The sequence below is a fragment of the Talpa occidentalis genome, unplaced genomic scaffold (genome assembly GCF_014898055.3).
Source record: "Talpa occidentalis isolate TD23 unplaced genomic scaffold, MPIMG_talOcc4v2.1 talOcc4.10, whole genome shotgun sequence".
In the NCBI taxonomy this organism is placed as follows: Eukaryota; Metazoa; Chordata; class Mammalia; order Eulipotyphla; family Talpidae; genus Talpa; species Talpa occidentalis.
Genome location: NW_023600993.1, coordinates 103,838,330 through 103,860,140, shown reverse-complemented (window position 1 = coordinate 103,860,140; position 21,811 = coordinate 103,838,330). Strand labels below are relative to the sequence as shown.

At 58.1% G+C, this 21,811-nt stretch overlaps 1 protein-coding gene across 1 annotated transcript in view; it reads left to right on the top strand.

The window, feature by feature from the left end:
* Nucleotides 1-21,811, top strand: part of BMP7 (bone morphogenetic protein 7) — a 70,590-nt gene that overhangs the window by 36,431 nt on the left and 12,348 nt on the right. The window contains exons 3-4 of the mRNA XM_037500752.2: nt 9,037-9,185; nt 21,066-21,263. Coding sequence (XP_037356649.1) covers nt 9,037-9,185; nt 21,066-21,263 — 347 coding nt within the window. The remainder of the gene's footprint in view (nt 1-9,036; nt 9,186-21,065; nt 21,264-21,811) is intronic.

Sequence of the window (21,811 nt, the reverse complement as noted above, 5' to 3'; positions counted from 1 at the left end):
GATGATGCCCACCAAGTGTGACAGCCCAGAATGTCTCCAGATATTGTCCAGAATGTCCAAATGTCCCCTGGGAGAAGAACTCTCTCCCCTTCTTGTTGAGGAGCACAGGGGACCTAGCTTTCCCCTTCACCCCTGTGTTTTCTCTAGCAGGGTCATTTTGGGGATAAACGGCCCCCTGTCCTGAGTCTAGAAAGTGGTCTCTTGGACCCCTGCTCTGGCCGCCCCGAGTAGACGACCGCTGCCTTTTTGGGGCCAGAGGGATGGCTGGATGGAGCCCCTGGCCTGTGTGCTCCCTGCACTGGCCCCCTCAGGAGCTTGCTCCGAGCCTCTGCGTGTGCAGCCCGCACAGGCCTGGGCCAGCCCTCCCTCACAGCAGGCAGGGCAGGTGGATGCAGCCCCAGCTGTCACCCGAGGAAGCTGCGCGTGGAGCAGTGGTCCCGGGCACCCCAGGGGCACCCAGATGCCCATAGCACCCTGTTTTGGCTCCTCTTTGTCCCTGCCCACTCCCGCCCGCCTCTAGGTGATCACTCTCAAACCGCTTGCATTTCAATCCTTGATTCGGGATCTGTTCTGGGGTCCCCCAAATAGGACAGAAGGTGGGAGTGGGGCTGTTGGGGCTCCTGTCTGTGCCCCCACACTCTTCAGGAATCCACGGCCAGAGTGAAGCCGTCCCCTCCCCCGCTGCGTGGAGCCCTGCGGGACTGACTTCTGCTTTTGAAAGCCTTGAACCCCGTCCTTCCGACGCGCCCGTCTCCAGACTCCGCTGTTAAGTTCATTTCCTCCCCATTGTCTGCCCGCCGCCCTGCGCTGGTTTCACTCTGGGGTTGAAGTCTCAAAACAGTCTGTGGTTCTTTAAAAAAAAACAACAAGGCAGGGGAGGTTTCCCAGCAGGAAACCATGTTTGTGTTGGGTGTTTATTCCTTGCGTGTGCGTGAAGGAGGCCGAGTTACCGCGTTCTATTCTGGTGTGGGCCGGGGGCGGGAGGACATGGGGCGACCAGGGAGCCTCGAGGGATGAGTGTCTCCTGCCGGAGTCTCCCGCCCACCCCCGGGAGGCTGACAGGCTGCCCCAGCGTGCGCGGGGCTTCCCGAGCCCTCCAGGCGGCTGCGGTGCTCCCAGGCCCCGTCCTTCTGGGGGACCGCAGGGGCCAGTGTCCGCCACGACCTGCCCGAGCTGCAGGCGCGGGCCGCTGGCCTCTCCTGTCTCCGCTCCTGCGCGGCGGGTGCCTGCATGGGCTGCGATGGCAGGTCTCCAGGTTTTTGGAAATTCTGGGGCTCAGACTCTGGGATCTTAATCCAGAGGGAGCAAAAGTTAGGTCCAAAGTGAATTTGCGATGGATTGCCTCCCGCCCCAGTGCATCCCTGCCTGCCTCTCGGCGTCTCTTCGCCGGGATGGATAAAGTGACGTGGGCACACGTGGAGGGGGCTGCTTCCCGCAGAGTGGGCTGGGGCCGGCAGGCCGTGGGAGGCGTAGGGCCTGGAGGCGCCTGGGGCTGGCCGGGGTGTGTGACCAGGCAGTCTGGCTCCCAGTGGACACAGGCGGGGCCAGCAGGCGGAGGAACCTGAGTCCTTTGAAAAAACATCTATTCCTCGTTTTTGAAAGTACAGCCAGGAGACATCCTTGGCTGGCAAGAACACCCCAAAGATAAGAGCACATTCATTCAATATATATTTGAGACCTACTGTGTGCTATGCTGTTGGCTGCGTGCTGGAGCTGCCGCAGCAGGGAAGAAAGGACCTGGTTCTTGTTGATAAAGACCTTAAAACCTGGTAGAAAATCCAAAGAACGTTGCCAACAGATTTCAGCACAGCCTGAGTGCCCAAGGGGGAAGTTTGAGGGAGGTCAAACCCATCACAGCGCCGGGGAGCTGAAGGATGAGCAGGTGCGATGTAGGTAAAAGAAAAAGGGACAGTGTTCCAAGTGCTGGGAACAGCATGTGCGAAGGCCTAAGGTGGGCTGGAGTTTGATGCAGAAGGGAGCTCGAGAGTAGACCATGGCAGGAGGAGAGTGGGCGAGGGAGTCCGGGGGGCACTGCGGGCTGTGACCTGCGCTGCGGTGAAAGTCTGAGGCTCTCCTGTCTCTATTTTCCCTCATTTCTCCGAAATTGATTTTAGTCTTCCCGGACGGGAGTCGTTCTAAAGAAAGCGGGTTTAAAATAAGCCTCTGACCTCCGTGACTTCATCTTCCCGGCCTGGGACGCTGGGGATGGTCTGGGTGAGTCGGCAGGGAGGCAGGGCATTCCCCGAGGTCCGAGGAGGGGTGTGGACCTGGCTGCACCCGCGCCAGCCCGGGGCTCAGGAGGGGCCCTCCTGGACCCAGAGCCACCCCGCACCCCGCCCGACTTCCTCCTGGGCTGCTTTGATCTCCTTCCCAGCTCCCCTGCTGCCCTGCCCACTCCCACCCCAGGTGTAGGGTCTGACTCAGTCTCAGGCAGCGGCCTGCTCCCCTCTGACACCAGGGTGGGAGGCTCGGCTGCCCCAGGCACTCACTCCCTCTGCCTTCCGCGGGTTGTTCTTGAGGTTCAGCTGAAGATCCAGCAGGCCCATTTTCAGTGTCCAGCCCTGCCGTGTCCCAGAGAGCCAGAGGGTGGGGGCAGGGTGAGGGCAGGGGTGGGGGAGTCAGCCAAATGCCGGTTATTTCGACCCCTCGCTTACAAGGTCCCAGCCTCCTAGTTCTCTTAGGACCTGACCTAAGAGGTCCCACAGGTTCCAGGCCACCCCTTACCTCCTACCACCCCGTGCTCCCCTGCACTTGCACCCTCACCTCATGGGCCTCCCTCGCCACGATTTGCACATTCTGTTCCCTCTGCTGGAATGCCCTTTCCACTTGCCTGGCTGAGTTAGTATCCCCCCGCCCTCCCTTGGGCGACGCCTGAGGAACGTTCTCCCTTCACACACTCACATGAGGCCCAGTTCTTTTCCTTCCACTCACTGGCCCTGGGGACTCCTTCCTGGCCCCCCAGCCTCTTGATCGGGCACTTGGTCCCCATGTGTGGTGTGCACAGCCTCAGGCCGCAGCTCCCACCCTGGCTGTGTTTTCTCTGGTTCCCAGCAGGTACCTGAGACGTGGGGGGCTCAGGGTGGTTTTGGGAGTGAGGCTGTTAGTTCCTCTGGCTGCTGTGATGGGTGACAGCAAACTTAGCGCCTCCAGACAGCGCGAAGCCATGCTCTTCCAGTCCTGTGGTCTGGGCGGCTGGCGTCCCATGGAGGGACCTCACGGCTCGGGAGGAGCCTGTGGGTGAAGGCCCTTGAGATCACACCCTCTAAATAGTCTCCAAGGAGCCAGAGGGCAAAAAAAGGGACTTGCCACCTTCCCACGTTGGGGATTTTAAAATACCCACTTTTCCACCGGGGGAGAACACTCCAGGGGAAGGTGGGCCGGGAGGCTGGAAACCCGCCTGTGGTGCTTCCTCCCACTTCGCGCTGGTTTGGGTTTCACCCTGGAGGAGAAACCCACAAGTTTCAGCCATCTGCACCCACAAGCCTCAGCCATCCTATACCCACAAGCCTCAGTTCATCCTGGTTAAGGATGAACACCCCTCCATGCCGCAGAGTTGGGGTCACCAGTGGTTTACACACCACACAGAGCAGGGCTTTGGGGGAACTGGGTTTAGGAGGAGAGGTGTTGACTTTCTTTCACCAGAAGCAGCTGGAGAAAAGGATCGCCATGCCTGTCGCTGCCCCCGCCACCTGGCTCTGGGCTCGGGGGAGTGGGTTGGGGTTCAAGCCGCAGGAGGAGTGAGTGAGAACAGGACACCCTCCCACCAGGTTTATCCCCAGATCAGGGAGAATGTGGAAAATAGGCTGACCCTCTCCCCCCAGCTCCAGCCATTGGCAGCAACTCTACTTTCTGTCTCTGGATTTGCCTCTTCTGGGCATTCCCTATAAGAGGAATCCCACTCTCTGCTCTTTTGGGTTTGATTTCTTTCACTCAGCATCATGATTTCAAAGTTCTGCTGCGGGAGCTGTGCCTTGTTCCTTTTCACTACCAAATAATATTCCACCGTAGGCTGTTGCCCTCAGCTGGTAGGGAGCGGAATCATGCTGCTGTGAACATTCATACACAGGATTTTTACTTCTTTTGGGTAATGACAATCTCGATCTTACAGTAACTTATGTTGACCTTTTGAAAAACTGCCATGTTGTTGTCCAGAGGAGGCAATTTCACAGTCCCACCGAATAGGAGTGTTTCAATCCCCCACATCCTGGCCAGTGCGTGTGGTAATGTTTTCCGGCATCTGTCCTGGTAGGAGAAACGTGCCTATGTGGCTTTGACTGCGTTTCCCTCACGGCTGAGGATATTGATCATCCTTCTGTGTCCACCAACCATTTATCTTTGGAAAACTGTCCATTCAACTTGGCCTTGTCTGTTTTGAGGATCCACGGCATGCTGACTCTACAATATGGATTCTCAGCTGGCCTGCTTCCATTTTCTTGATCAAGTTGCATAAGAAGGAATTATCTATTGATATTATGGTTAAAAAAAAAAAGAAGAAGAAACAACTCAGTACAAAACCATCCAGGATATGGGAAGTAGGAAAGAAATTTTTCTTCCCCTTTTTTTGGATGGCTCAAATTTTCCATTTCTTTCCATGAATTTTAGCATCTTGCATATTCTCAGAAATGTATTTACGATGCATCCTATTTTATAACACCTTTTTGCTTAATCCCCTATTTCCTCTTGTCAAGGAGAATGGCTGCATCTGGTCCTTTGACGCAGCTGTGTGGACGGTGAAGCTCATGCCCTGGTGTTTTTCACTGGTCCTGCCCAGCTGAGGTTATTTCAGCTGTGACTGCAGCTTGAGCACTATCTCTGCAGGGAGCAAACCGCCCACACTCAGCAGCTAAACCAACACCCACAGTATTGCTCAGGAATGCGGGCAGGGCTCAGCTGGGTGGTTCTTCTTTACCCTTTGCATTGTCCACTGTGGCTGCTGATGAAGCTGGAGCTAGAACATCCAGACAGCACCTGGGGCTGGATTGGGCTTCCTCTCTCTTTCTGCCCCCCGACTCTTTCATGTGGTCTTGCTCCCTAACAGGGTAGTTGGGTTTACCTGTGGCATGGCTAGCTTTCCAGAGGGCCAAAACAGACCAGCTAAGGCTGTCACCTCCTAGCTCTGGACCTGGCCAGGCCTTGTTTCCACTGGATCTTATGGTCACCGCAATTCGGGCAGTCAGCCCAGACTTCAGAGGTGGGGAGCAGACTCCACCTATTTGTGGAGAGAACTTTTGGGGGCCATGTTTGCAAACACTCTGCCACAACTTTGAACCCCCTGATTTACTTGTCTGAGGCATTTTGGGACCAAAGCTGAGCATTCTTTGAATGGATCCATGGTCTCTGGACATATAGAGCTTGCAAAGCCAAGACAGATAATGTCCCTGTCCTAGAACTCCCCGGTCTGGTAGGGACTGTAGGTCAAGCTTGTATGCTTGGTAGAGGGCCTTGGGAGTGCAGTGATTTGGCTCTCCCCAATCACTGAGGCGATGGCATCACCCCTTGTTTAGCAGAGGGGGAAACTGAGGCTCAGGAATTGACTGGCCAGTCAGCTTCACCCGTGTGCCTTCTTCATTCCCCGCCACCTAGATGGCCTCTCCCTCAAGTATTTCTCTGCTCCACGCAGTGTCGCAGAGACAGCGCACAGCGAGCTGGAGTCAACAACACCTGGGGTCCCTTGTCCTCGGTGAGAGGGTGAGTTAAGGATGTGACAGTGCTCAAGAGCTCAAATTCGCAAGTCACACCTCCTATGCTGTTGCTTAGAAGGTCAATCAGTGTGGACAGTTGGCTTCACCTCGCTGAGCCTCGCTTGTCTCTGTAAAATGGAACAATGACCTTGTGCTGGAGACATTCAGAGGACTCCCGTGAGGGAAGCCCTTGTGTTGTTCAGCAGTGGCCAAGGGGAGGGAATGGAACCGGGGTCCTGGGGCCTGCCACTCCCAGCCTGGGGCCGGGTCAGAGGCCAGATATTCAAGGTAAATAAAAATGTCACAAAGGGCTTGCTCATTTCCTCCAGGTCGTAAAGCCGTTGTGTTCAAACGAGATGCTCAGGTGGAAACTAGAATATTCCCACTCTCCCGGTTGTCCGTCTGGACTTAGCTGCTGAGTCATTTCCCTGGGCCTTTTCCACGTGGGCCGCCCTCGGGCCTGGGCCTTTGGTCTAAAAGCAGAGCGAGCGTGTGTTAGAATCTCTCCCCACCTCAACAAGGCTCTCCTGTCCCGATGCCTCCAAGAGGGCTGGGCCCTTCCCAGCGTGCCTGGAACAAACTGCGGCCTGGGGGAGGGGAGTCGGTGCTGCAGATCCAAGATGACTCAACCGGCAACATCTGGGCCGTGGTGTCCCGGCTGGAACAAGAAAATGTGAGGCTCGTTTGGCAAGGCCTTTGCTGTTCAAAGGCTGTGTCTGTTCCCTACGTTACTATTCATTGTCTGCGTTACTATCCACACCTCTCCAGATCTCCGGTCACATTTTCCTGCAAATAACAATTTTCCAGTAAAGCCCTACCCCGGTTTGTGATTGCTGTGCTGTGCTGTGGGTGTTCTCCTGGGCCCCGGTGTCTGACTGAGTGGAACTGTCCCGACGCGGGCTGGAACTTCTCGCGTTTGTTTCTTGGTAGCGCTCCATTAGGCAGGAAATCAAGGCAAATCAGAGATGAGGACAGCAGGAAATTCTTGCTTGTAAGTTTAAAATCTGGGTGCACAGCCCACAGGCTGGTTCTGAAGCCACCTCGAAAAGCATTTGGGGAAGAAGAAGAATGTGAAGTAGTAGGAGGCGGGACGGGAAAGGTCGTCTCATGCTTTGAGTTAGTTTGGACGTGAAAGTCAAGCTCAGGGTCTGCAAAATCTCTTGTGGTCCTACGGGACAGACGTCTTCCCTGGCTTCTCCCATCTCGCTGCGGGGAGCTTCCTCAGACCACCGGGGACTTCGGTGCAGCTGGTGTTTTGTGGGTGCGATTTGTCGGTCCTTCCATCCAGAAGACATATTCCCCCCGCACACCCCACATTGTGTGGTTCGGCATGTTCTGAATCGGGCGGTGGAGGTTGTTGAGTGTTATTTAAAAAGTGGGATGTGAGGGGGCCTGGAACGGGGCGGCCCCTCTTCCCATCTTGTGGTCTGGCGACGCGGTCCACCACCGTGGAGATGGCCTGGGCGCGGGATCTGACCGGGCCAGCTAGCTGCTCTGCCCTTGGATCTTCAGACGGAGGAATGCAAAGAGGAAAATGCACCTCAAGTTAATTTCGTCTACTTCCTGCTGGCTCGGCCCCCCGTCCTCCACATCTGCTCGGTTCCTGTCTGTCTCCGAGCCTGATTCTCCATCCCTATGCAGACTTCTCCGAATGATCTGTTGCTCTCCCAATACATTTCCAGTGGGCTCTGGGTTACAGAAAATGTGAGACACTGGCTGACATTCCCGATTTATTTTCATCTGCCTTTTCTGACTCTCACACACACTCATGTGCCTGGTAAACGTCTAAGGTGTTAGGACATACAAAGGAATTATAATCCAGCCAAACTCCCACACTTGGAGATGCCTAGGCAACACAGAGAGGCTAATGGGAATGCTTGGCAATAGATTTAGGAGGGAAACTTGGCGGCAGCGGGGCCATCATGTAAGGGGGCACCTGTTCCTTGCGTCCAGCTGCTGGCTTAGTGGATTATGTTATAAGTTTGATTTGATAACGGCTCTGAAATGGTAACAGCCATACCTGAGCAGATGTCATGTCCAGAAGAGCTAGCTTTATGTAGGGTTGAAAGCCTGTGCTGACAGGCAGCCTGATTGGGTTCTGATTCTGCCTTGATTATGTTAGAGAAGCGTACCCCGGGGCAAATGACCGTGGCTTTCTGAGGTCTGCATAAGGCCTGGGTAATATTATCCACCACAGGGGCTGTTGTAAGGACGCACTGACATGGCCTGGTCAGGCATTTCAACCCAGAGCCTGGCACGTGATAAGTGCTTAATACTTTGAGAATCATCAGAGAAAATTCCCAGGGAAATTAGATCACTCCAAATGTGACAGACTTTATCAGTGCCCCGGGGAGGGGCTGCTTGGGTGCTGCCCGTTATTATGCTCCAGGGCTGATACAACATGGACACCCAAATATTTTAATTGAATATTGAATGACCTTGAATCTGTATAATTAAAAGTGTACAAGAGATATCATGATACCTCATATATTAGAATTCTGTTATCCAAGAATACAAAAATCCATCCATCCATCTATCCATTTACCCATCCACCTGTCTGTCCCTCATCCACCCAAACAGCCACCTGTCCGTTCATCCACTGATCCATCTATCCATCCACCCACCTGTCTGTCCCTCATCCATCCAAACAGCCACTCGTCTGTTCATCCACCGATCCATCCATCCATCCACCCCTCTGGCTTCCAGGCATGACAAGACCCACCGTAGTTTTACCCATCTGGCTATTCCAAAATCTGAGGCAGAGAGAACCAACGGGCTGCCTCTATTAGTGATATCTCCAGGAATCTGTCTCCCAGGTCTCAGGCGGCTGATGAAGCAGGGAGAAAAAGAGCTTCTTCTCTGGTACGCAGTTGCCTGGGTTCAAACCCCAGTTGGCAGCTTCCTGGCTCCATGACCTTAGACAAGCCATGTAAAGAAGAAAATGTCCCCACACCTTTGTTGTGAGAATTGGATGAATATGTGTGTAGGAGACTTGGGACAGTGCCTGAGGAATGGTGAATTATATAACTTGTTCCCTGAGATGTCCAGGTCCCGGAGGCTGGGAGATTCCTGCTTCCCTGTGCTTATCCCACTCGTGTCCCCCTTAACAGATCTGACGGGTGATTTACTTCATAGTAGCTCTCTCTGCTTCTTCGGCGCTCCCTTCCCCTACACTGCTGCTAATGGGTCTTCGTGCCTGGATCTTGGTCTGATGAGCCCACTTTTGGCTGATGGGGTGTCCTGCCACCTACCCCACCCGCCAGGCCCTCCTCACCTTTGGTGGCTCACTGGCCTGGGGGGTGACTGAGCCCGGCCTGGCTGACCTGGAGTTTGAGCATCTCCTCTTCTCTTGCAGGGAGTCAGACCTGTTTCTGCTCGACAGCCGCACCCTCTGGGCCTCAGAGGAGGGCTGGCTGGTGTTTGATATCACAGCCACCAGCAACCACTGGGTGGTCAACCCACGGCACAACCTGGGCCTGCAGCTCTCCGTGGAGACCCTGGATGGTAGGTACCCTGGCCACTCCCCAACCGGGTCTGCACAGCCCATGCTCTAGGACTGTGGAGGATCTTGGAGCCTCTTGCTTGTCCCGTCGACAGCAGCCTTCCCCCAACCACACTCAGTGCCCGGCCTTTAGAACCAAATGCAAAGCAGCCCCTGGCTCCTTTCGTGACCACACAGGTGGCCACAGCTGGGTTGGATACGGCCTGGCTCAGGGTGAGGCCCCCCCATCAGCGGGGGTGCATCCTCCTGGCAGAAGGGGGACCCTGGACCCGCTGCACCAGCCTGCTGATCCCAACATGTTAATAACAGCGCAGGTGACACCTGGTCACCTAAGGGTCCGAGACGCGCCGAGGCAGGCTCTTCAAGGCCAGACACAGACATCCTGGCTGTCCCTGCCTTGTGGGAGTTTCCACAGAATACCAGGCCCCTACTTGGTAGATGCAGAGGCATCTCTCAGTGGTGACGCCCCGGCATATTTCTGGACAGTGCCTAACGTCCCCTGCAGGGCGAGATTGCTCTGGATGCGGCCCATCGCGGAGTGGAGGCATTAAGCCCCTCCAAGAAGCCGCGACCATGTTTCTGAGCCCCAAATCCTCGCAGAACCCACTGCTAGCGCCGCCCCCACCCCCCACCCCCGCTCTTCACATGCCCCCTCTGTCTGCTTTGAGGACAGACGGGAAGGTGAGTGGGAATGAGGACGGGCCAGTTCCTCCACCCCTCAGTGTATTCCTTAGTAAATGGGGATGGTGTAGCTCCTCCCTGGCATCAGTTTTCAGGAAAAAATTAAAAATTATTTACTTTAAAATAGTTCGTAGATGCCTGAGGCTCAAAGTCCCAGTGACAGGTGCGTGCAGCCTGAATCACTTCCCTCCGCCTCCCGTCCCCGGCTGCTCAGTCCCACCTCCCAGGGGAACCACCATGTCCGTGTCACTGCATCTCTCTTCAGAGATACTCCCTGGGGTGGGTCTAAGCAGCACATACAGCTTCTGCTTTGCTTTCTTTCATTTTCTATTTTGGTCTCCTGCAAAAATGGCACAGTGTAGACAGTGCTCTCCACCTGGCTTTCTCTCACATGGTGACTTATCTTGGAGACGGGCCCTTTTCAGCCATTAGAGAAATTTCTCTTCGTGGTATGGCTGCTCCATGCTCTGTTCACAGGAGAGAATGTGGCTTTGCCTCTCACTGTGTGGCCTTGGCCACCTTCAACCCGCAGGGAATAAGAAGGCCTGGCCTTTCGGTTGCTCTTAGAGTTCTTGCATCAAATCAAGAAGTGTTTGTAGTAGTGCCTGGTGTGCCTGGCATCCTGGGCGTCTGGTGAGATGCAGGTTCCGATTCAGCAGGTCTGGGGCATGGCGCAGCCTGTTTCCACACAAGACCTGGCGATGCAGAGGCTGCTGGCCCCGGGCTGGGGCCTCACCTTCCCAAGGGCTGACCACAGCACCTGTCTAGAGCACGCAGGTCCTAAAGGAGAACAGTGGAGGCTGCTGCTGCTGCTGCTGTTGTTATTATTATAACTTAACTTCTTGAATTCAGCAACGACAAAGGACATTGTCTTTTGACTGCTTGAATTCCCCTGGGTCGGCTGTCTAGGTGCGTCCCCGACATCTGCTTCTGCTCACGGGTTGAAGCATGAGAGATGCTAACTTGGCTTCTCTGCGGGACTTATCAGAGCCTTTTTTTGTGCCGATGTCCATTGCAAATATCCTGATAGGGGACGTGGCCTAGAGGAATCCCAGACTTCATTGGCAATGGAATCATTCAATTCTTTTTCCTTAAAGGGGAATGAGGTGAAGAGAGGCCAGGAGCCTGAATTCCTCTCTTCAGAGTGAACATTTGCCTGGCCTCATGGGTATTGGCGGGCCCTCCCCACTTGGCCCCAATGTTCTGTGCTTCTGTTCTGCCTGCCCTGCTGGCTGTCCGGGTGGCCCAGCTTCTCCTCTTATGTGACCCTCAGCTCCGCTCCCCTGGGCCAGCCCCACTTTCATCTCTCTCCCCAAAGTCAGGGTCCTGGGGCCCTTTGCCGCCAGCCTCTGCTCCCCCCAAGGCTGTGGACAAGACTGTTTGTTGAGGGAGCTCAGCCTGATAGCCAGCCAGGCTCCCCAGTTCAAACCCCAGCCCAGCTGACTATCTCTAAGAGCATATGACCCCGGTGAGTCACTTAATGTCACTCATCTGGAAAATGGGGTTAATAATAGTTTCCACCTCCCAGGGTGGCTGTGAGGGATTAGATGAGCTCATGCGAGTGAAGAGCTTAATTGCTCAACATGTGGCAGCTACTGACACAGAGTCAGCGCTCTGTGCCATGTCTCTGCGATCCCCACCTTTCCCGGGGGCGCTGCGGCCAAGGCTGTCCAGCCACATGGTGGCTCAGTGAGGAAACTGAGGCCCGGAGCGGGGCCCAGACTCCATGTCCTGCCAGCCTCTGGGGACTCCTCCTCCCTGGGGTGGGGGTGGGCCCGGCAGCCAAGGTGGCCGGCCAGTGTCGGGGCAGACTGAGGGGTGGTCCCCCCAGCTTGGGGCGTGGGGGGACGGCAGGTTCCACCACCCTGGGGCTCAAGTGGTCCAGGCACAGTGGCTTTGGTTTGGTGCCTGAACCAGGGAGGAACCACCACTCAGACCATCATGCGGGTCTGAATTTGAGGGCTTTCTGGGGGATGGGATAAGAAGCAAGGGAGCCTGGCATTTCCGAGACCACAGGCTGCTGCCCCTGGTTCTGTTTCCCTCCCATGGCCTGTTTTGTCCTTCAGGCGAGTGATTCCCGGCCCTGCCCCAGTCCTGAGGACCTGTCCCGAGCACGGGCCTGGGGTGCGCCTCTTCTCACTTGCTCCTTAGTTAGCTCGGGCCTGGCCTGGTGATTCTGCTCTGTTTTTCCCTGTTAACAAGATGGCGCCGAGGCCGATGGGCTCTGTTCAGGTGTTGGCTGTGAACCTTCTCCTGTTAGAAGCCCCCCAGGTGACAGTCGTGGATTCTGGGGTCCACTTGCCGGGCAGCCTGGTTCTCGTCTGCCTCGGGCCAGCTCTGAGCAACCGGTAGGAGCAGCCTGGTCCCTGCCTCGGGGCTCTTGCCGGCATTAACTGAAACTCGGCGAACCTCGCTGACTCGGAGGACACAGCACCCGGACAAACCGGCCTGGACAAGGGCCGTGGCGCCCAAGCCCAGCCAAGTGCCCTATCTAGGATGGCACCCCAACAGGGCACCACACCTCCTCCTGCCCTGAGTAGGCCACACCCCCTGGAGGAAAGGGGTCCCCCGAGGCTGCCAGAATGCAGAGCCCGTCGGCTCGAGGGCCTCATTACACGTGCGGGGGGCTCTGTTCTCCTGTGGCGCAGGCGCCATGGGCCTCACAGAGCCTGTTGGGCCTGATGGACGCCCCCGCTCACCGGGTGTCTAAATGTCGCCCGGGACCACCCAGGAAGCGTGCGGGCGGCCCCCTCTCCCCAGCTGCGGCCCTCCTGCTGGCCGCCCCTTGCAGTGGTGCAGCTGGCCGGGCTCCGAGGGTGCCTTGCAGGAGAGAAGCCCATAAACTCTGGGCACCTGCAGCTCATCAGGAGCCAACCCGGAGCCTCCTCTCATCCCCCAGGGACAGGACGCGGCAGGACCAGGCTGGCGTCTGCTTGTCTTTCTCTTTGTACAGAGGGGAGGCTGCCCTGCTCCCTCCCACGCCACACAGGCTGTGCCCCTTCACCCCCGACTCCGGGGCCAGTGGGAGAGGAGGGCCTCCCTTGTGGGGTGGGGAGGGGGGATCCTGAATACTCCGGTCCCATCAGAGTGGAGGGTTAACCAGCTGCGAGGGGCTGCCCGGGCCATGATGGTGAGGTGCCCTGGCTGCAGGCTGGCCCGAGCCTGGGCCCCTGCAGGACCAGCAGGGACGGGCCGAGGCTTCCGCACAAACACAGGAGCCTGAAGCCCGGTCGGGTGACGGCTCCTGGGGGCATGCGGACTCATCTTGGGGGGGGCCCATTCCCTTGGACCCTCCCTGTGGGTGGTCGGGAGGAAGACAAGTGATTAGTGTGTAACGCTGGGCCGGCTCACGAGCGTCAGACATGATCACGGTTGCCGACATTGCTGTTCTTGATGCTGAGCTGTCACGGGGTGACCCTGCCGGGCCCACGGTGGTCACTGCTGCATCTCACAGATGCGGACACCGGGTCAGGGAAGTGAAGCCCCTTGGGCTCAGGTCGCTGGCTCCTTGGATCCACCTGGGCTTTGCCTCGATTCTGACTGCAGCCCCCCTTCTCCGCGGGAGAAGCTGGCAAGGAATCTGCTCGCCAGGACCTGTGTGCAGCCAGGGAGCCCCTGCTGGGAACACGGTGGCCAGGCAGGTCAGCCAGACCGAGAGCCCAGGCCCCCGCGGCGTCCTGGCCCCTGCCTGGCGCATCTCCCCGCGTCCCCTCACTCGGGAAGGAAAGAGTTTGACAGAGAACCTAGAAGACCGCGCCTTCCTGCCTGAATCCCGGCAGGGGGTGGGGGCGGTGACTCGGGCAGCGACATTCAACATCCCTGGGCTCCTCTGCATGAAGGACATATTGAAACTCATGTTTGATGAACATGTTGGTATAAAGATGAATATAATCCTGGCCGAATTAAAAACTAAGACATTTTCTCTGGCCCTAAAAATTTCACATTTTGTCTTGATTTTAAGAGACATTAAAGCATTTTCACAGGCCCCTAAAAGTACAGACAAGTTGGCCTCGGGCCCTGCATCCTGGGCTGGGGAGCAAAGCTGAGCTCCCCGCGGCCCCACAGCTGGATGCTCGAAATGGCTTCTTACCTCTCCACCCACACATTTATTTACTCAATAAATTCTGCGTCCCCACGAAATGCCAGGGACTGGTGTGGGCACCGGGGCCTGCCCACACAGGCCAGGACTGTCAGTCGCTTGTATTCGAGTAGGAAAAGGCCACGGAGAAGGGACAGATGCAGATGCCAGATGCTTGGGGACACGTTCTGCAGGGCTGGGAGGCTCAGGAGAGCCCCTTCCCCACCGCACGGGTCTCCAGGCGCCTCCTTCTGGCCAGAGCTGCGGAGAGATGGCCGCGCTGGACCCTCTTCCATCCTTGCAGTGTGCAGCACCTGGTCATTTGCCCCAAGACGAGGACGCCTCCATCCTGTCCTCTCGTGTGGGGCCCTTCTCTGCCTCACCACGGAGGACTGAGACCAGGGCACTGCCACCAGCCCCTCCTCTCTCAGCCAAGAAGATGACCTGGTGGCCTCATTTCCCCGTCTCACCCTTGCCCATGGGGACCTCCAGCTGCCACTTGACACCCCGGAACACAAGGTCAGAAGGCCCCTCTCCTGCAGCTCGCCCCGCCTCTGCCTCCTGAGGTTGGACTCGCACAGAGGCACATGTGCGTCTTGCGCTGTTCTCTACCAGCCCAGAAGGGCAAGTAGGATCGCCCAGCATTTCAACACGGAGAGTGTCAGGTGCCGAGTGTCAGGCTTGGCCGTGGAAGCCAGGGGGACCCCGGAGGTGAGCCCTGGGCCCTGGGGCCCCGAGCCTGAGCCCCATGAAGCCAGCTAGCGAGCAGTTCCGCCCACGACGCAGCTGGCTCCAAGGTGCCTTCACCCTTGTGATTGCTTCACATCCTGTTTGTCCAGAAGCCAGAGCAAGAGAGGAAAGGAGAGGCCTTGGTGACCCCGAGGCTGGGTCGGTCCTTCCAGGCTGGGCGGGCATGGTACGCGGACGGCTTGGGCAACTGGGGCCAGCAGCGGCCGAGTGTTCTTACTTGTCACATGGGCCTCAGCCCCTGGAGAGAAGTGGCTGGAATTAATGTACTTTGCACGATTAACAAGGAACATTCATGTGCTTCGGGCCTCCAAAGGGCAGATGATGGCTCTGGGCCTGGAAAACAACGAAGCCACAAGAAAACCAAGCTGCCGCCCTCTCAGTGGGCGGGAGGTGTCCCCTCCTAACTGAGGGGCCCCCTCTGGGCTCCCGGGTCTTCTGGTTTGGGCCTGCTCCTGCTGGCCGTGCCACCCGGGGTCTGCGAGCCGCGTCCTGATGTCCTGGCTCATCCCTGGTCTCAGCTCACTGTCCCGCATGCTATGAGCACACACCGCCACCTTTGTGCCTCAGAGCACCCTTCCTACCCTCAGGGCTCCCAGAGGGGACCCGCATCCCCACCTGGACTATCTCCTTTCTGCATCTTCCCCGACACCCGCCAGGGTTCGGCCCCCAGCTGGCCGTCAAGTGTGATGGCGCAAGTCAGCTGCACAGGGTGTGAGCCTCCGCCTCCGCCCTGGTGGTGGGCCCCATGGAGGTGACTTGGTGGCCGTGACAACTGTCACAAACGTGGGGTCATGAGCCCTACCAAGAGCAAACACTCGACAAAAGGTTGTTCTTGTCTTTGCTGAGAACCGACAATATGGCCGCCTTAGCTCATGGGGACATTTGTGGTTTTCTTTTCAAGTCTAGCAGGAAGGGCATTTGGGTGGGTTAGAGCAGAGGCCAGCAAACTTTATCTGTCAAGCCACAGATAGTGAGTTTTTTGGTTTGTGGGTCCCGCCCTGGGAGTGCCATCTGCACAGAAGCACGTGACTGTGTCCCAATAAAACTTTATTTGCAAAAGGGCGGTGAGCTGGGTCTAGCTGCGGGCTGCAGTTTGCCCCCTCCCCGGAGAGGAGCAACTGCAGTCAAAACTGCCTCCCTCCTGGCCCCGCCCTTTGGAGATGCTGTGTGTACTGAGGTTCTCCTCACCAGAGGCCACACAGCGCCCCCCACAGGCACAGAGGGAGTCGCAGATAGGCTCAGTTAAGGAGGTTCCCCACTCCTGCCTGCCTGTGTGGGGAGGAAGGCGTTTCTCAGAGGCCACAGCACCCATCCTTAGAGGGCCCCGCGGGGAGCTGGTGAGGCTCTCCTGCGGGGGAGGAGGACCAGGCTCGGGGCTCTGGTGGGGCTGCCCTAGCTGCATCTGCCTCACTGGGGCCCCCCAGGGCCTCCCCACCTGGTCGAACGACTCCCCGCACCTCTCAGCTGTGCCGGCGTGGAAGGCAGGCCTGAGGTCAGGGGCGTGAGGACACCCAGCAGGCAAGGGCTGGGCAGCGGGCGGGAGCACCACGCAGCTCTGCTCCTCCAGGGGTGAAAAGGCAGGTCCCGCAAAAGCCCGCATGTGGGCTCTCTCATCAGTCCCGGGGCCGCCCAGGCTGCACGCAGCCAGGCCCGTCGGGTGAAGGGAGGGGCAGCCGCCGGCCTGCGTGTGGTGGGGTGACCTCAGCAGTGAGGAGGAAGGAGCTTGGGGACCGGCAATGCCATGGGAACCGCGACCACATGCCGCTCGAGTGAGCTTGTGGAGAGCCGCGGGTGTCCGTGCCCGGGAGTGTCTGGCTGTGGAGGTGAGGGCGGCCAGCAGCTGCCAGGGGCTGGGGGGTGACGAGACAGCGGGGTTCTCTTGTGAGGCACATGGACGTCTGCACCATGTCATCCTCTGCTGGGGTGGGCTGCTGTGCGTGGTGGGTGTCCACCGCCTCTCCGGCCCCTGTCGCTGGATGCCAGGAGCTCCCTCCCAAGCTGTGAAATCCAAAAATATCCAAAATGGAGGCAGAGGCCTCCCCGCCCCATGACCGCACAGAGTCGGCAGCAGCTGACCTGCCCCTGGTGGGGCCCTGGGTAGCTCACCCGGGGGGTGGGTGCAGGGCCTGCCTCCCCCACCCAAGACTGCAGCCTGCAGGGGATCGGCGATGATTAGCGGGGCGGGGGGGGGGGGGGAAAGGAAGGACTCACAGGTAGAATGCGGGGTGCCCAGGGATAGACAGCAGCGGATGGTCTGTGTGTGTCCCACGTATTACACACTTTATTCATTTACCTGAAATTCCCCTTTAGCCAAACCAAACATTCTCTATTCTTAACTTGGACAGTCCGGCAGCCCTATTCTTGGGGAAATCTTCAGGGTTTTTTTTTTTTTTTTTTAACCTATTAGCTCTTGGCTGGAATATAAATCTTTTCCCACTTTCCAAAGACACAAACATTATGGCTAAAATACCACGTTTATCTTGTCTTCTTGCCTGGATGGCCGAGTCCGTCCCCCTCTGCCTCTGCCTGATACGGTGGCCCGGGTTCCTGGGCCGAGGGACGTGCCGGGGACGTTCAGACCCAGATAATCCAAACAGGCTCTTAAACGTGCGAAGTCAAGTCTGTACATTGGAACATTGTAAAACCAACGAGAATTCTCCCAGCCCGCCCACAGGTCTTCTCCCCCAACATAACCTTCCTCTGCCCTTCTGGGGGTATTAAAAGCTCCGGTATGAACATACCCACCTATGCTGGCACGTGCTTTAAATTCCTCTCCTTCCACGTGCAGTCACACTGTGGGCGTGGGTGTCTTTTCCTCGGGTCCGCTGGGCCCAGGAAAGCTGGGGTTTGTCTTGTCCCCCGTGTAGCCCCCAGAGCACAGAGTCCCCAGTGCGTGGCCTTGGATATTTGTTAGACGAATGGATTGTTGGGTGGCTGGTCGCTGCTGTTAACTGAGCTCTCCTGATAAAGTGCACGCCGGCTCCAGGGGTGTGCAGTTAAAAGCTTGACACAGTGACTTATCTCTGTGTACCCATCTTGCCTGTCTTATTTTGGGGTGTATGGAAAGCCCTGGCTCTTTGCCTGCTAAGCTTTGCCCCCCCCCCCCAGGGACCCTGAGCCATGGCTGGGGACACTTGTGTCCCCAGGGGAGGGAGCTAGTGCCAATAAGGGGGAGAGCCCAGGGTGCTGCTGCTTCCCTGGGTTCCAGGACAGCCCACGCCACCCCTGGGTCCAGGCGCCCCATGCTGGACAGCGGAGCCATTGCCTGTGCCATCTCCTGTTGGGTAACAGGCTTTGGGCCCAGTCTTAGAGCTCTCCCCGCACTGGGGTGGGGAGACTCGTGTCTGGAACCCCTCTGGCTTCCTCTTTCCCCGCCCCACCTGTCCCCACACTCCTGCCCCTGTGGTCCTCTCCCTGCAGAATTCTGGCCGTGCCCCCCTCCATCCCCATCAGCTCCTCCATGGGTGCTGACCCAGCCACCTGGCCCGGGGCTCCCACCCCGGCCCTGCCCACCGCGCTCTGCTGGGCTCTGCCGCCCTGCTGGCTGTTCCTAGACTCACGCTGGGCATGCCCACCCTGGGAGCCGGGCATTTGCTGTTCCCTCTGCTGGGGGCACTGCTCCCTCGGGACCCCGTGGCTGAGAAGCCTTCCCCGAGGGTCCCTCGTCCCTGCCCCACCCTGACTGCTGTCTCACAAGTTGGCATAACGCCTCCCTCTCCCAGAAGAACTGAGGAAGGAGCAGGGTCAGAGGCGTCTGTTTCAGATTCTTCCAACTGTCACTCTCTGACAAGTCGAGGCATAGCGGGTAGAAAGGTCTGGACTGGGAGGAAGGTCTGGACTGTTTCAGGGGTGACCCTGGGCCAAGGGCCTCTGCACTCCTCTGCAGCACCCTGCCCCACACTGGGGGATCTTGAAGCCTATTTAGCCCCGGCATGTGGGGAGGCCCGGGAGGGGGCTTGGGTGTGTTTCAGCAGCAGGACATGCTGATGGCTCCACTGGGAGACGGCTCTGACTTCCGACATGTCAGGCTTCAGATCCTGGCCAAGGGCAGGGAGGGGGAGGCGAGAAGAATCCCCAAATGGCAGCTCAGAATAAGTAAAAAGATTTTTTTCTTTTTGATGCTTGGGGCCAGAAGAAAGCTTCAGGACAGCTTGATCCAGGGGTTCAGGGGTGTTGTGCAGCCCATGTCTGTCTGTCTCTCTGTTCTCCCTTCCACCGGGGCAGCCCCTTTGTACCCGTGGTTCACCTGTGATCTCTGGATGGGGCCAGTTTCCAGGGACCTACCATCTTCCTCCCTCAGTCTTGTCCAGGGAGGGACACTGGAGTGGTCAGCTTCTTTTCCAGAGACTTCCAGGATACCTCTTTTCCATTCTTTTGCCGCACAGGGTCACGTGCCCACCCTGAACGATCACTGTAGCTGGGGGTTACTTGTTAGACCCAGATCCCACCCCATCAAGGGCCAGGGTGGGGTAGCTAAGGCACAGCTGCCTAAGTGAAAAGTGGGGTGTGTCCCAGGAAAGTGGGCCTCGACAAGAGAAATGGTGTCTTCCCCATTTTACAGATGAGGACGTTGAGGCCCCAGCACGCAGCCCCCCTCAGCCCGCAGAGGCTCTCAGCAGCAGACGTGGGTTTCAAGCCCCTTTCTCAGTGCTGCGTCTGCCGTTGCTCAGCCGGGCTGTGCGTCTGGGGCCTGGCTGTCGGGCCGGCGGCCGGCGCTTGGATTTACTGTATCTGGAACGGCATCAGCTTTTCAGGCGAGGCGTTTTTATTTTGCCCTAAAAGCCTTCAGGGGGAAGGGAAACCCAATTCCTAGGGGCTCCGTTTTAATGGTTTCTTTTATAGAATTGTTCAAATTATAGATGGGTGAACTCGAGGAAACCCCGCTAAAGAATGCAGGAAAGCTGAACATTAAAAGGGCGAAGGTAAAATAGTGGTGGGCAGGGGAAGTTTGCTCCTTTACACGTTAGTTGTTAAAAAACCACAGTGAATCCCCTGGTACCAAGCGGTTGTTGGGGAGGGCAGGTTTCCTGATTTCCAGCACATCTGGGGGGCTCCAGGTGAAGTTAGTTCCAGATGTGGATGGGCCCCGTGTCTCCAGAACCACCGCTTTTGCTGGCTCTCTGACCCCCACTTACCCCAGGTGTCTGATCTTGTGGCTACGCCACCGGCCTGGGGTCAGCTCTGGCTGTCGCGTCCCGGGCCGATGTCCTCCGGGGCGTGGGCTGGTTCTCTCCAGAGCGAGACGGGCGCTCTCTTCACCCCCATCTCGCGTTATCTTCCCCTGCAATACGTGTCGCCCCCAGACTTGACATCAGATACGTCCTGGTCTGTGACCTCGCGGCTGCGGAGCCGGTGGACTGTCTTGGCCATGGTCCCAGCCCGTGACCTTGGCTGCTCCACCCGCTTGTACCCCCAGTCGCTGGGACCCCGTGCCCTCTGGGTGCCCCTTTCTGCCTGCCCAGGCTCTCCCAGGGCCTCCCTCCCTGGGCACGCTTCCCCGACCTCTGTCTTCCCCGCGTGTGCCTGGGTCTTCCCGCGTCCTCCTGAGGACCCCGGCACTGGATCCCTCCCTCGCCCAGTGTGTCCCTCTCGTAACTGATTACATCTGCAAAGACGTCTTCCAAGTGAGGTCGCGCCCGGCTGTTCGGGGTGGACATGGGTTTGGGGGGACGCTGTTCAACCCAGTGATCAGAGCCAGCCAGACTGCCTGCTGCTGCCCCCGGGACCCTGTTTTCTGTTTTCCTCCCACCCCCAGCACTTTTCCTTCTGCCCCCCTTACGTCTCGTGTCCCCAGCTCTGCTCCAACCAGGGCCGGTCTCCTCAGCTCCTCGCGCCCACTCTCCTCGCTCCCAGCCGGCATCTGCCTCTGCAGCGCCCCAGGCCCGGGCTGCACACTCCCCAGATTTCCACGTGGCTCCCTCCCTTAGCGTGACCCAGGTCCCTGCTCAGACAGTACCTTTCTCTGTACAGAAAGTGGTCACCAGGCCGCCGCTGCGGGCCCCACCCTCTTGGCACCCAGCAAGATCGCCCCCACCCCTTGAAATTAGGCGGCTCTGGGAGCTGCTTCGGCCAATGCAATGGGAACGGAAATCTCGGCTCCGTCCCCGCCCTGCGGACCCGGCCCGATGCTGTGTCCCCGCCTGCCTGCACCAGCACCCCTGCCTGGAGGACACGGCTTTTCACTGTGGGGTTGCCCGCTGTGTTCCAAGCTCCTCAGACGGCCCGGCTGAGGGTCAGCGCCGCAGAGATGCGGGCTGGGCGGCCAGGGCATGGGCGCATGGAGGGGCAGGCGTGAGGGAGCCGCGCCTGCGTGGCCTTGGCCTGCCCCCGCCTCTCCTGTAACCTCCTGTGTATTTGGCTGCTTCCGGTCTAGGGCAGAGCATCAACCCCAAGCTGGCAGGTCTGATCGGGCGGCACGGGCCGCAGAACAAGCAGCCCTTCATGGTGGCCTTCTTCAAGGCCACGGAGGTCCACCTCCGCAGCGCCCGCTCCACGGGCGGCAAGCAGCGCAGCCAGAACCGCTCCAAGACACCCAAGAACCAGGAGGCCCTGCGGGTGGCCAACGTCGCAGGTATGCCCAGGCGGGAGGTCAGCACGGCCCGAGGAGCCCCAGGAGCTCCAGCAGGACCCAGCAGGGGAGAGACTGGGAATCTGGGGAGGTGCCCAGCAGATGGCACAGGGGACCAAGCCCTGAGCCCCGTCCCGCAGAGCTCGCCTCGTGCTCAGTTCATTGAGAAATGCAAGGAGCGAAGGGTAGATTCCAATCGGGCACGTGTCTAATAGACTCAGTAGGGACCACACCTACCACAGCACTTAATAAATGATGAAAGCATGGTGGGGGGCGCCCACGCTTCCCTGGGGGGCTGCTGCTGGGGCAGTGGGGGGAAGAGAAACAGAAGAGTCCGTGGTCTCTCTAATCTCACCTGTTAGAGTGGAAACCATCTGAAACCCCTGCAGGAAACTCAGGGTAAGGAGGCTTCTTTGTGTATCAGGCGGGAGGCTTCTTTGGGTATTAATTAGGACACCGTTAGGTTTGTTTGAAAAATGTTTTGTTATGAGAGGCGAGGACGCGCTGCGGACGCTGTCGTGGGGTACTGGGGTAGTTCAGGATTGCGCGAG